Source organism: Phodopus roborovskii, unplaced genomic scaffold, assembly GCF_943737965.1.
Source record: "Phodopus roborovskii unplaced genomic scaffold, PHOROB, whole genome shotgun sequence".
In the NCBI taxonomy this organism is placed as follows: domain Eukaryota; kingdom Metazoa; phylum Chordata; class Mammalia; order Rodentia; family Cricetidae; genus Phodopus; species Phodopus roborovskii.
In genome coordinates, this window is record NW_026126409.1 from 26,435,226 (window position 1) to 26,450,318 (window position 15,093).

Here is a 15,093-nt window from a genome sequence, read left to right on the forward strand (position 1 = left end):
ATGACACAACTTTATTCATCACATGAATGTCTTCGGGAGGTCTTATTATCCTTCCTTAGAGTCTAGAGGGAAAACTGAAGGGGCGTTTCATCACAGAGTCTCTACTTTGAGTGTCTCTTTAACACTCAAATATTTCACACACATTGAGAATCAAATTCTCTCACTGCCTCTTTTCCTTCTACTAAGTAGCTCATCCGTGGTTAAAAACAGAGTGGTAAAAGACAGAAACAGCAAACAATAAAAACATTTCTTCAAATGTAACCAAAAAAGCTCTGTGCTGACACCTGAAACAATCTGACTAGTCATGGCTTCATAGCTGTCAACTTTCTGTCATAAAGCTAAGGCAATGACCTCTGCATATACCAGCATTTCATTCTGTATTGTTTTAATAGCATAGAGTCTCTTCCCTTACAGGTTATTAAACCAGGTTTCAGCAACAGGATGGGTTAAATGACACATGTCTTAATAATAATAAAAGAGGCACCTTTGTTAATGTTCCCTGTAGTTGTTAATGACTGGCAAGGAATCTATTTAAATATTTGATTACAGAAGACAAAACTCATTTAGGAAAATCCCTTTGTGGTGAATTGCAGTCTGTCTTGAACATAAAATTGAGGGCTAAGTGCTCAGTAACCAAAAATCTGACCGGTGCAGTACGGCAAACATCTGAGGACAGGGGAAGGAGCATTGTGTCTTAAGGCTTGCTGCAGGATCAAGACTAAACAATGAGAATTCACAAGTACAGAGAAGTGATGAAGGGGCAGGAGGAGACCTGGGGGTGGGGCCGGGTGGGGGTCAAATTACACTATTGGCACATAGAAGTGCCGTGCCTATTAACATATGAAGGACAGTCAGACATTGACTTCGAAAACTATTGCAAATAAATTGAATTTAGCTTAAATCCAAGGCATGAATGAAGAGGCTTATAGTTTTTGATCAACGACCTCAGAGTTAATCTAAGCTACACATCGCTGTTGGGGAAAAACAAAAAGCAAAACTAGGGGTCTATGTGGTTGTTCCCCCAACCCCACAGGTGCCATCACATGATTCATCAAACAAAACCTCCCAGTCAAAATGCAAGAGCAAAGGAAATAGCTAGCCCTCTGGAAAACATCTTGGGAAGCTCCTGCCCACCCTTTTCATTATCCACCACTGCCTCCACCACCAGCCACCAGCCACCAACACCATCATCTCTTTCTCTCTCTACTTACAAAGTTTAGGAGCAGTTTGGAGATTAGTTTCTGTTGTTTGTGGCTGAGTTGCTGACTTGGGTGTTCTCACCTCAGGGGTCCGAGCTGGAGAAGGGAAGGGTGGTGCAGTAGAGTATGAGGGAGGAAAAACAGACAGACGGTTCTTTCGGGTTGGTCCTGCTGAAGGTTCAGAGGCCACTGCAACATTGTCAACTTGCACTGTAACATGAACCGCAGGTTCAGACAGAGCCCTAGAGACAGGTGAAGCGTTTGCCTCAGATGACACCAAAACAGCTGAGACAGCAGTTGGATCCAGAGAAATAACAGGGTCCTGGCCTAAGCCCCCAGGGTCAAGGTGAGTAGGAGAGTCGTATTCAAATATCTTGTCCACAAATACCCACTTTAGGCCAGCAATGCAGAGGCAGAGGCTGACCAGGCAAGCCAGGATGGGAACAATGCAGATCTTCTCAGAGTTGAGGCACCCTCTCAAGCGCTCAGCTTCCAGGCAGACACAGCAGGGCACCGCCAGGCCCAGGAGTCCAGAGCTTCTCCCATCTTCAGTGTGGGTGTCTGGCATGTGCTCCGAGGCCGGAAGCCCATCCAGAGATGGGTCTGCACTCAGCTGAGTGGAGGGGCTGGAGGACCTCCCGCCGGCTACCTCAGACATGTCTGGGGAATAAATCTCCATCGGCTCACCTCCAGAAGGCCTGGCCTGTCTCACAGTGTATTACCATGCAGAGCTCCCCCCAACCAAATGATACAGCATCTTGGAGGGGGAAATCGATAAGGCATACAAGTCCAAGGCCATTATCAAAAGTAACAGAGCTCAAGAGGAAGCAAGGAAAATAAAAGAAAAAGAAAGAGCTTGTAGCGACTACGAAATAGAAGTGTACCAAAATATCTTTAGCTGTTGTTTCTGGGACACTTTTCCAGTTCTTTCAAATGCATCTCCAAATCATCCGGGTTGGTCAAGAAATCAGGGGAAGAAAATAGGAAGCGAGTCGGTGCCTGGCTTGTTAAGTAAACCAGTATCCCAAACTGAAAGGCATGTTTCTCACCTCAAGCGTCTGAAGCTGGTATCTGCTTAGAGGAAGAAAACAACTGTCATGCAGGAGAAGTAAAAGCAAAAGCAAGACCAGAGGCGGCGGCGGAGGCAGCAGCGGCGGCGGCAGGAGAGGCAGTAGCGACAGTAGCAACAGCATCCTGTCGTGTTAACGCAGTGGCTGAAAGAGGCTGAATCATTACAGAGCAGCAGGTGCCTGCCCTCTGAGCATCACTGCAAACAGTACCATTGCACCGGGATGCGAGGGCAGCAGGAGCCAAGAGGGACGGTAACTCCCATCCCCGCCCAGCTCCACCCCCACCCCCAACCACTCCTCTTTGTCCTTCTTGCGCTCAGTCACTTTCTTCCTCTGCAGTCTCCCTTCTTCATGGGTTCTTTTTCTTCCTCCCTCCTCATCCTAAATATATAATCTCACATTCTGCTCTATCTTATCTCTTGTCTTCTCTCTCTCCTCTATCTCTTCTCTTTCTCCTCTCTCTCTCTCTCTCTCTCTCTCTCTCTCTCTCTCTCTCTCTCTCTGTCCCCACTGTACTGCTGGTTGGTCTGTAATGAGTACAGTACACCCAGCAACACAGGACTGCCAGTGACTTCCTATTTTATCCAATTAGACGGAATAAAGGCCATCAGAGCAAAGAGAAGCAGCCAGGGAGCAGTTAAACTTGGTCTCCGTGGCCCCCACCCTTTTCTTTTTATCTCCCCCTACTAAAGCTGGCCCGAGTTTCTGACCCTGAGCTCTACCTTGCTTGCTCTCAGTCTTGCTGGCTCTCTTTCTTTCACCTACTGTGGGGTCAGAAAAAGCCAAGGATCAATGCTAGCAATCTAACAATACTGGGATGAGGGGGGTGGGGGGTAGAGGGTGGAGGTGGGACCTTCTGGGTTAGACCTGAGGCTTGGCAAAGTCTGCTATCTGACTCCTCCCCAGAGAGGTAAGCTTTTCAACAGCAATTTTTTCCTGCCTGCTGATGAGAGATAGCATTCCTTCCCTAGCCAGCCCTCTAATAAGTTTTGTTCACTAACAGGACTCTTATTACCTGATTTTCAACTAGCAGTTAGAACATTGTTTTTTAACCATGGACAGCTCTGCCTTCACCCCTTTCTGTGTGGTTTAAGACTTTGCAATGATCAGTGCAAAATGCTGACTGCATGCAGGAGCAGGGTGGGGTGGGGGTGGGGGGTGGGGGAAGGAAAAAAGCCTGTGTGTCTCTGTCTTTTACATTTGCAATTCCCTTATCCCATCAAGAGAGGAAGAGAATAATGTCAATGTAAGAGAAACACTGTCCTATAAGAAAAGCAAGGGCCACTGCTTCATTTTCAAATTAGCCATTCATGTTGTCTCCACACTGCAGAGGAGGCTTGAATTCCCTGGACACTGTAATACACACCACATGTCCTCGGCAATAATCGAACTGCAAGTATTAAGACTTTTGTATAAGAGCATGCCTTGTGCTTTTCTTCTGGCACAGTCATTGAAAGACTGGACAAAATGGAAGACATTTCCTGTCCATCTGAGAGAACATGGGCTCCAGGGGACATTCTGTGGTGTGTCAGTGCACCTGATTTTTTAACCATACTTCTCAGAGCCTAGACATCCAAATGGTTTCCAAGGAACCATTCTATTTACCTATGTCAATATGAGTCTTTAAAACCCTCTAAATCTGTACAACAGGACCATTAACAAGCAGTACCATGGCAGTGAAAGGTAATGCTCAAGTCTTAAGAAAATCTTCACTAAACACTTTATTCTGTACAGCACAATTCTACTGCTTTGAAATACATTTGAGACTTTTCAAATGCCAGGAGGTAAGAATCTTATCATTTCCTTCCAGATGAAATTACTCAATAATTATGAATGATTCAAAGGATATCTTTAGTATCTTAAACTGTGTTTTCAGTCCTATTGCTAACAACAAGAGCCTGACCGAATTTGCATAATTGTAGCCAAGATTATGACAAGCTCACAGGCAAAATGAGTCATCTTCAGTTCACCTCTACACAACCAGTGACCAATATTTTGAAATTGTTTATATGATTGTTTTCTGGTTTCATCCACTTGGTTTTAAGGAAATGAGCTTTCTTAACAAAGATCCTAGTGATGGATACTAAATTATATAGTGTAATAAATCCTTACTAAAGCACATACAAGTTAAGATTTTAATTACCAATATTCGTGTAAGTATTCAAGTACAGATAGTGAACTGATCTCCTCAATTATAATAATTCCTTCAAGGGTTACCCTGAAGTTAAACGTGATATTGCTTTCCAACTTCACAGCCACATACTGAACTGGGGCTTATCCATACCCAAGGTCATGTAAATTTCAAAGACTGAATGGAATCAGGTAGCTTGAAGGTGTTGAAGGAACATAGACAACATAACCCACAGCTCTCTAAAGGTGTCTGTCACTGGCACCAATGACAATTACTTGCCTTACCACAGTCACAGAAAAGGTTATTGGCTCATACTCTCTGACTGTCATATGAACCTTAATCACAGCAAAGGTGGCAAAGAATCTCTAGTTGTCCTATTAAAAACTTGTCACTTACAAAGAAAGGGTAGTGTTACCCATAGGCTAGGACAAAACACCAGAGACAGACTCCTAGGACTGTCACAACTTCCCTTTGGGTCCGATTGCTCAACTCATACTTTAGGATGTATGTTACCTCTGTGCATGTACATTCTGTGAACTTTGTGGCAGGTTCCTTGCTCCCAAGAGTAGCTTTCAGAATTTCAGCTTCCTATAAAAGTTCTGTTTTGTTTTTCTATTAAATTAGAAAGTGAATGGAATTAAGAAAAGAAGAATAGAAGTGAAGAATAAAAAGAATTCCTCATTACTTCTCCCCTGGGGACCAGGAGCTACCTTTATTCCTCCATCAAATCCTTGGGAGCAATGAAAGTGTGAGGAAGCCAGTGAACACCTGGCTAGGACTGGAGCTTTCTTAGGCTGCAACATGTGTTTACAGAGAGAGCTCCAAGGACATCCATTCTTAACCATGTAAAGGCCACCTTAATGAAACCTAGGAACACCCATTCCCAGGCTCTTAAAAACATGAAATGAGACAAAACCTTGCTGCTTTTTAAAACCCTGTAATTACCACCTCCTTCATAACAATAAAAACTATGTTTATTGAGCTCCACCTGTGTGCCAGGAACTCTCAAGATCATAATATACATTATGTCTGAGGTTTTCTCGCCCTTTAATGTCCATTACCTTGAAAATAAAGAGACAGGTAACTCAGGTAAAGTAGCCAGGCACTAACTATTAAATGATAGGGCTGGGACTTGAGAAGGCTATTTGTAGTTTAGAAAAAAAAATACTCCATTAAAAATAAACATAATATTTATTATGTATTTTCTGTATATCAGTTCATTGGGAGAAGGGACCTAGAATATACAACCATGAAATAAATATACTTTAAAGTAAGAAAACTTAAAGGTACCCAGTTTCTGAAATAATAGTCTTTTTAAGTTTTTCCAAATGACTTTCAAAAACTAATTATAAGGACTAGACATAGTAATTCAAAGATTATCTATTTATAGTTTAAATGGAACGAGTTCTTCCGCAGCCTTAGTTGCAGGACTCTTCTGGGGAAGATATTTCAATTATGTACTGCTGTGAAACCAACTGTCTTGAAATAGCTATACAGCTACCACCACGAGGCTGCAGGTTGACTGGGTTCAGCTGGCTGATTCTTCTGCTCTGTTTGACACCAACTGGGGCTGCAGTCAGCTCAAGGCACAATGAGGCTGAAGCATTCAAGGTGGCTCACACATGACACCAGACATCAGCTGGGAGCACCATAGGGTGTCAAAATACATAGCAGCATGGGACATCTCCACGTGGCTTGAGTTGCTCATAGCATGGTAGCTGTTGATGAGAGCTGTCTGTCCCCAGAGACAGGAAGCTCAAGCTACTACTCTTGTAATGGGAGTTGCACAAGCTATGATCATTATTTTTAGTTGTTAAGTAGTCATGGTGCCAGCCCAGACTTGGAGCGGTAGTAATAAACATTAATGAAGAGGGATAAAAAAATCTGCTGCCACCACTCACCCACCACTTCAAGGAAGGAAGGCAGTGCTAGCAACTAAGCCAGGTTAAAGAGGAGTCACGGAATGCAGAATGGATTTGACAGAACCAAGTCAAACGTGCATGCATTTCAGACCTGCTTTTCAAAGACTAGTTTCCTTCTAAGCATCAACGAAGAGAATCTCCCACTACATTATCAATGAAAATGCTTAGGACTAGAAAAGTAGCTCTGTGGGAACATGCATGCCTACCCTGCTTTTGATGTCAGTACCCCAGTTCAATTGCCACAACTAAAACCAAACCAAGACCAACAATTAAAAGAATAATAAAAAAATCAAACATTAAATACCGCTGTGAATTCAGTATAGGTTAAGCTATTTATTTCTGCATTAATTTCATTTATTTTATTATCAGAAGTAAGTAGACTAGCTTCACCAGATAAAAGGGATTGACATGTTTTTGACCATATAACACAAATTTATTTGTCCATTTGAAAAAGCTTACCTTTTCTTCTAAATTTCATGGTTTTAAAAAAGAAAGTTTACTTCATGTTATATAATATGGTGACAACAGAAATATCATTTTGAGATAATTATATGTATAAGTGGCAAATCATATATGTGTTAATGGAATGTGAATTCACTAGGTTAAAAGAAAAGGTTTGGGGCCCAAATGAACCTTTACAAACTGGCTGCTTTATCAGAACACAAATGCTCAAAAGTATTTGTCAGACTAAAACATGCTCAGTCTACATGGAGCTTCCTCCTACTTTGCCAAATCATGAGATTTTATTATTTATTTATTTAGCTAGTTAGTTCATTTTCCTTTTGTAACATTCTCTTTGTGTAACCCAGGATCACCTAGAATTTATCATATATCCCAGTGTGGCCCCAAATCTGTAAAAGTCCTCCTGCTCCAGCTTCTCAAGATCAGGGATTGTAAGGATCTGCCATCATACTTCAAATCAGATTTTTTAATGTTATCACTTCTTAGACAGAGTTTTCAGTCACATGTTGTTATTCAATTGTATCATGCACACAGGATTAAATAAGGTAATTTCCTAGCAGGTAAAAATTATTAATAATTGCTTAAAAGTAGGATTGTGACCCACTCAACATCTGTATTTTGTTTCACTTTTACATCTATTTGAGGCTGAACCCCATAGACTTTATTTCCTCAAATGAAGTGGCAGGCATTTAATATTTCTCTGTCTAAACTGTCCTATGTATTACCTTCCACTTTTTTTAATGGTCTTTAATATCAAGGTCACATACTTTATCTTAAATTTTTCGAATTGTCCTAAATACATACCTTAAGTGAACTGAGCCTATCCTAGTGATACCAACCTTCATAGATCCTACCAAAGTTAATAAAAGAGTTGGACAAATGCATATTTAGTTCTTTCTCCAGGAATTATCTTTCTCCAATGAAAAGTTCCCTGATAAAGCAAATCAAACCCACATGCTGTTTCATGATCATCATAGGACATATGAGGGCCAATCTGATAGAAAGCCATTCCCTCTCTGGGGCAGGGATGCAGTGCTCACTTAGAGGAGAACTCAAGACACCAGGGTTTGCTCCAAAGAATTTTACTTAATTTTTTAAACTATTTTGTGAGATGCTGCCTATTCATATTGATTACCTATACTTCTATGTGCTCAATTTGAAACACGATGATCAATTTTTCTCTGTCACATCTGTCCTTTATGTGAAATTCAAGTAGATAGCCTGGAATGTGAGGTCATTTAGGTAGTTCTTTTTGTTATACATATTTTTGTTATTGTACATATTTATATAGTGCATTCAGACAGTTCAAACTACATACACACATCATTGAAACATGAATAATTATCATTTTATCTACATATAATTTCTTTAATGTGCATCTTATTTTAATTTTCTGTCACTTTCTTCTGACATTACAATGAACATGTTTTAGAACTCAGTGAAAGACTGCAAAATGTGAGTGCAATTGAGTCATCCACTCTAAAATGATTCAATTTATCAAATGTGACTTTCCATTCAATGAAAATCTCACCATAGTTTCAACTTCTCTAGTGTTTAATTTTAATGGTCCATCATGTTATCTATGCCTTGGATTGCTGGTAAGCTAAAGTCATAAAACTTTTAATATATGGGTTGCCTTTCTTCTATATAGGATCAGTTATAATGTAGAAGCTGAGGGTTCAGCTACAAGGTGGAGCACTTGTCTAGCATGTATGAGTCTGTAGTTCAATTCCAAACACAGGAAGAAAGGAAGAGGAAAGGTACCATGGGCATTAAATATCTCATAATTTATACTTCATGCTATGACTTCAAAAGTACAATCAATGATACTAGGAACCGATAGAGCATTGGGACAATTCGTTTAAAATACTTTTTATGAGAAAAAGTTTATTCTATACCATTTTGTATTATTGAAATATTATGTCTCACTGTTTTACTCCATTCCATTTCCCTATTTAGAATATTCTAGAAACACAAGCAAAGGAAGGTAGCAGCTGTTTTGCCTACCTTTGTTGCAATTCCTGTAGTTTGTTTTTTTTTTTTTAATCAACTACCCTCATCTGCAGAATGTAAGTTATATAACAAGTATCCTGAACATGCATGATGCATACAAGCACTTAAAAGTATTTGTTCAATACACAGATAGACAAGAAGCAGTATCTTAAGGAGGGTTGTATAAACTATGGGGGAAAAAATTCTCCAAGAGACAAGTACTCCCTACAGAGCTTTACCTGGATAAGTAAAATTAAATAATGCTAAATGGAGGGGGTGGGATAGAAGGAAAACCTAAAGGAAATTTCTCTATATAAATCCCCAGAGGCTTTTTGCTGGTCATTTATATACATTGGCTTAGTCACTATAATCACAAACCTCTCATTTTGGTTTTGTTACTAACTTCTCTGAAGTTGCAGGCATGAGGAGGCTTAGCTAATAGAGATTGCCTGCCTGGTCTTTCCTCTTGAGTCTTGGGGCAAATGTAACAAAAACATTAAGAGGCAGCTTGGCTTTTATAAGCTGTTCTTTTAAAAAAGTACATTTGTTTGTGCAATCTTACTCAACAAAATAATTACCAAATTTCATTGAAGAAATTTGGTAAAAAGTAAGGAGAAATTACTTCTGGTAACTAATGTCATCTTAATTCAAGACTGGCAAATTCTCAAACATGGAAGCAACTGAATTTGACTTACACACAAGCACTAATAATTTGCTTAAAGTTAGTTTGATATAGGGGGCTAGAGAGATAGCTCAGCAGTTAAGAGCACACACTGCTCTTGCTGAGGATTCAAATTCAGTTCCCACCATCCACAACTGCCTTAACTCCAGCTCCAGGGGGAGCTCATATACACAACAAACACACCACATCAACCCCTCTCTGCCCCCCCCCCACACACACACATGTCAAAACAAGGAATTGCATAATGTCTTGAGATCACCCTTGGCCACAAAGCAAGACCTTGTCTCAAACAACAAAAACAACAAAAAGCCAGCCAGGTATAGTGGGGCACACCTTTAATCCCATAACTTGAGAGGCAGCGACAGATAGATCTCCCTGGGTTTAAGGCCAAAAACAATCAAAAATAAAAACTCAAAGTTCTGCTGATATTTGTCTTGCTCTAAGAAACAAATGCTAAACACACCAACAAGTTCAGCTATCATGCAGCACAGCATATTATTTATAATAAATAATAGGGAATGTGTGTTCATTTGATCTTTGCTCAAAGCAGAGGTATATGAAGGGAGTCAAGAGTTACTCAAAACCAGCTACCCAGAAGACCTTCAAACTTCACACAAACCTGTGCTCGTAAGAAATGTGTGCGAGTGTCTGGAGTAAAGGAAGCATGGAGAGGAAATCACTTGGTGTTTTACCATTTACATGATCTGTATTCCTAAAGATGAAAGACTTGGAACAAAACAAACAAAAAACATCCTTTAGCTCACAGTTCCGTTAAAGTCTTCATAATTCTCTCTCCTTGTGGCTAATCCAAGTTGCCCCAATGTGGAGTGGAACTAAAATGCATATGTAGTTTCCAGAACTGATTGTGCAGTCTGTGTGAGTCACCCAACTGCCAGCATTGCTCTTGGAAGGTCACAGCATCATGTTGGGCATAGAAGCTGAAATATCCATTTAAAAGGAAATGCCAGCTTTGCCCTCTATTGCAGCTCCTCGGTCCAAGGAGGTAGAAATTTCCCCTTTGTTCTTTCAATTTTTATTATTTGAAGTAGAAATTTGAAAGTCATGAGATAAAATACCTTATGATTTGATCTCGAGGTCTTCTCTTATACGTAATATAAGATTGCTAAAGTCAGGGCTGTTTAAGAATTATTTCTCATTGGTTTCAGAAGTTATTTGGAGTGGAAGGACAGAGATTTATTAAAAAGTGCCTCTGTAATCTCAATCCTAATTAGGTTTAAATGTCTCACTGGCGGAAGTTGGAGCTTGGTCATCAATTTCATTTTATTTTATGCAAGAAAAATAAGTTCTCAGGCACAAAAATTGCCTATGTACAGCCTCATGGAGATCAATCTCAGTGTCAGACTTTAGGTTTAAGCCTACCAAGTTGTACCACAGTAGCAGAATTCAATGCCAATTTTTAAAAAAGAAGTCGGTTTGACCCTTCACAAGAATTGCATCTACATCAAAGATTGCTATGGAATGCCCACATGACACCATGTGGGACAACTGTCTTTTTCAGAAACTAAGAGACTGGAATTCCTATTTAGACCCTGCCTTTAACAGTATTTTATGAAATGTGGGGTATAGAAGGCATAAGCTATAGAATTCAAGAATGGTCCCGGAGGACAGGCTAGAGATTAGAAATCACTAATTGATGGGACCATCACAACTCACTGTCCTTGTGAAAGGGAAAGTACTCCAAAGGAATGTGACTTCAGGGAAGAAGAGTGTCACTTCAGAATAGTCACCACACAGTAGGTCAAAAACACACTAGGTCTACTCAGAATTATCCATATCTGATGAATGTACCAGGCTACAACTTTTAACTTGAAAAACGGCCAGACTGCATAGGGAAGGAGACAGAAGGGCAGGAAAAAAGAAACATCTGATGACTAACTTATTCTGAAATATGATGGGCAGAACACCCCAGATACGGCAGTGTATTTAAGAAAAACATAGTCTCTTTTCTGATATAACCCAGAGCTTCCATATTAAGAATGCATGCATGCATATATATATATATATATATATATATATATATATATATATATCACACACTGGGGGTATGTGAAATAAAATGTCCTATGTATATGATTTGCAAAATATAAAAAAGTTGTTGGAGTGTACATTTTATAAAGCAAATATAGGAAATGTTAGTGATAAAATCCAAGTAAGCAGAAATTAAATACTAGGGCCCTTAAAAAACATTATTCTCATGGCAGTTTTTGCCCATAACTACATAAACAGAAAATCCAGCATTTTGATTACTAAAGTTCATAGACTTATATCAAAGAAACAAAATATTCTACCATGTCTACATTGAGCAAGTTATAAGCCACTCCCCTTCCTCCATGCTATCCCCAATTACACCTCTGCCACCTTCCCTTTCCCTAATTTTAAAATTATATCAAAATAAAAGTTTCACATTACTTGAACCATTTTCTAATGGCAATGAACCATATGACAAACCATTAATTCCCATAGTATTAAGAGATTTTTTTCTGGAACTTCACTGCCAGTACCAAATATTTATTGAGAAGAAACTTTCCAACATGTGACATTTCAACTACCAGGTAACTCAAATACTGATGAACAAAGGGAATAGAAAAACTACAACAACAAAACATTAACTTCACACTACTGACAAAACCAGACAGAATGGATGGCAAGCTCCTGTGAACTCAGTGGAATTGCTCAGTCATCCCATCTCAAATATTCCTTTTCTAATGGCCAGTTGGTCAACACACACTACAAGCCACAGGTCCCTCTCTCCAGCTGTAATTACTGTCCATTTGTGTTCACAGATGTTGAATAAATTATTATATATGTGTGATGTTGTATGTGCCCTCTAAAGCACCTGAATTCAACTAAACCATATTACTGACAGCAAGAGGCACTAATGACAATGCAAACTAGCAGAAAACGTGCTTCTTTTATGTAGTACCACAGAGCAGAGAGCCCCAACCATAGGGTTCTTATTTGTCTCCATATAGCACTCATAAGAAAGGAAGAGTTTAAATTAAATGGTTCAAAATGTGTCTAGATGGACTTCTAAAGTAACACATCAATCTTTCAAAGTATTTCTCAAAACCCTTGCTCACTGGGGGTCAGGCAAGTCACCTATCTGTCTCCAGGTTAAATCTCCTCAGTGTAGTTAAGTTCCTACACTTAGCTCACTCACATCTCATGGGTGGCTTTCTAAGTGTCTGCTGATTTGTACCATCTGGTACTAAAGGCATCTCCTTTATCTCCAACAAAGATTCAAAGGCAAAAGCTGGTGTTGGGAACCACCAGAGTCTATGACAGTTAGGCTTCTGTTAGTCATTCCTACCCTGGTCACCAAGAAGAAACACAGGAAAATGTTAGTAACCACCCAGGTTTCCAAGATTTCTAGATATTTAGTGAAGCAAAAGAACACACAGCAGAGCCATTGGAATACTTTTTAAGATCAACTGTAGTCACTTCATGGGTAGAAGCAGGCATCCTCCAGGGGACATGTGATTTTTATAATAAACAGCAGCTAAAGAAAAATAAACAAATGTGTTGAATGAGAACAAAAATACCAGAAAATCAGGGCTAGATGCTTGAGTTTTCCAGCTCAGTCTGAAATGGCATGTCTATAACTTAGCCAACATCCAGCAACTAATTAAGAAACTGGAAGCTCAGCACTTAAAATATTTTCTTTTTGTAAGTCATCAAGGAGAAAAAAAAAATGGGGAACCTCAGGATAACCTGATTTCCAAAAGCAAATTTCAAATTTTAAGGTCATTTATTACATGCAATAAAAATAGCTACCATTTCCAAAGCACTGAGATAAACATACGTTGACTGAGTGTTCCATGCTCAGCATGTTTAGCAAGTAGCTGGTTATATGGCAGGCACTGGGCTATGTAGATGGCTACAGGAAGTTAAAATAGTATTTATTATATTAATTAAGTTCTTTTCCTCCTATGTAAAAGGAGAAAGGCAGCATAATTCAAAGTATGGCAAGATTCAACTTGGAGGAAACTAACTGAAAACAAGTATGCCAGGTATTATACAAAATAGAATATATACAGCAATCCTTGAAATTATCTCAGTCAGTCTACAAAGTGTTATCATTCCCACTTTACAAATGGGAACAACAAGGGCTTGAGAGGATACAAAGAGCATATAGTTAGGAAGCCATGAGTCTGAGATCTGGGCCTATGGCTACTTCAGAGATTTATTCCCAACTGAACAAATACTTCGTGCTATATGAAATGAACCCATGCAAGAATGCTTTCAGACAACAACCATTAATTATACAAGATGTGTGTTGTTGCTTGGTCAAACTTTAAGTTGGGCTTACATATGATTTAAGTAAGGATGGGAGGGCACAAGAACAAACTCATTGCTAAAAATGTACATGCTGCAAATGTGTAACTCCTGTCCTCATCCGATTAATTTCTTTGTGTCGGTGCCCATTCCAAACATAAGGACTTCATATCCACTACTAGGCATCTACTTAATTGTGCTATGTGGCTTATCCTGGTCATGATAAAAGGTAACCCATTTAAATGATATTGCTAGTAAGTACATAAACCAAAATATTCTATACTGAAAAATGTGAGGCCCTCCCTCGAATGCCTTTTCTAATATCAACAAGATGAACCACAAACTGAGAACTCAGCATAAAAAAATTAAACTCTCAGTTTTCTCTAACAAATTGAATTTGTATATGAACACACTGAACAAATATACTGTTAGATATTTCTCAGATTAAACTGAAAAGGGATTTGGTCTTCAGTTAGTGCCTGTGGTGCCACAGATTTTTCCATTAATTTTACTAAAAGCCTTCTTTTTCTACATTTTCACAGATACTTTCTAGGTTGATGTTGTCCTCACTACTTTCAGAAAATATTAATTTGTTCACTCATCTATTCACTAACTCATTCATTCATCTGTTCCCTCAATGATCAGTTTAGCAAGTGCCCATTAGAGTCAGGCTTCATGTAAGACCATGGGAAGGTAGAGGAGATTAAACTCCTTCTCAGGGTGATTCTGTCCTAACAAAAGTCATGGCTTCCTTAATCTTAGCCTGGCACACTGGCAAGTTGGGAGTGACAGTCAGAGGCTTGTGTGGCTTACAGTGGATTTTACTTTATGTAGCTGACACTGATTTCTTTTTCCCTTAATGAACTTGTCAGGAAACACTGCTTATTGTATATGCATGTTTGAACATCTAAGAATTCCCTTCACTTAAGAGCCGGTTAAGAAAATGTTTTCTTCTGATAATGTTTTGTTTTGACTAGTGATAGGGGAAAAATGCAAAGATTCCATTCCAGACAGGATCATGGTTCAACAAAAGGCTGTCAGTGGAACTGGATGATTACAGACAGAACAACATGATCCATCCGTTTCCATTCCCAGGAACCATCCAACAAAACACCCACCAAAACAGACTTGGCTATGATAGAAATATGATGACAGCTTGATTATTTTAAAACCTAATAGTTATCTGTGTATGCATTCCTAAATATAAAAATATAACCTGATTTGTCCATATACCGTTACTTGTCTTTATATGTTTTCAGGACTGACCCTGTAAAAGAACAAGCCAGGGGTCCATGGGAGGTTTTGGGGGGAAGAGAAGGAAGGGGGAAATGATGTGGTA

General features: G+C 39.3%; 1 protein-coding gene across 12 annotated transcripts in view; it reads right to left on the bottom strand.

Moving 5' to 3' along the window:
- Nrg1 (neuregulin 1) overlaps positions 1-15,093 on the bottom strand; it is a 181,431-nt gene that overhangs the window by 97,289 nt on the left and 69,049 nt on the right. For 5 of the 12 annotated variants that reach the window (XM_051182239.1, XM_051182237.1, XM_051182238.1 and 2 more), the window contains exon 1: positions 1,212-2,152. The exons of the other annotated variants lie outside the window; for them this stretch is intronic. In XM_051182239.1, coding sequence (XP_051038196.1) covers positions 1,212-1,878 — 667 coding nt within the window. In that variant the 5' untranslated portion in view covers positions 1,879-2,152. Of the gene's footprint in view, positions 1-1,211; positions 2,153-15,093 lie in introns of those variants that run through there. 12 annotated transcript variants of the gene reach the window in all.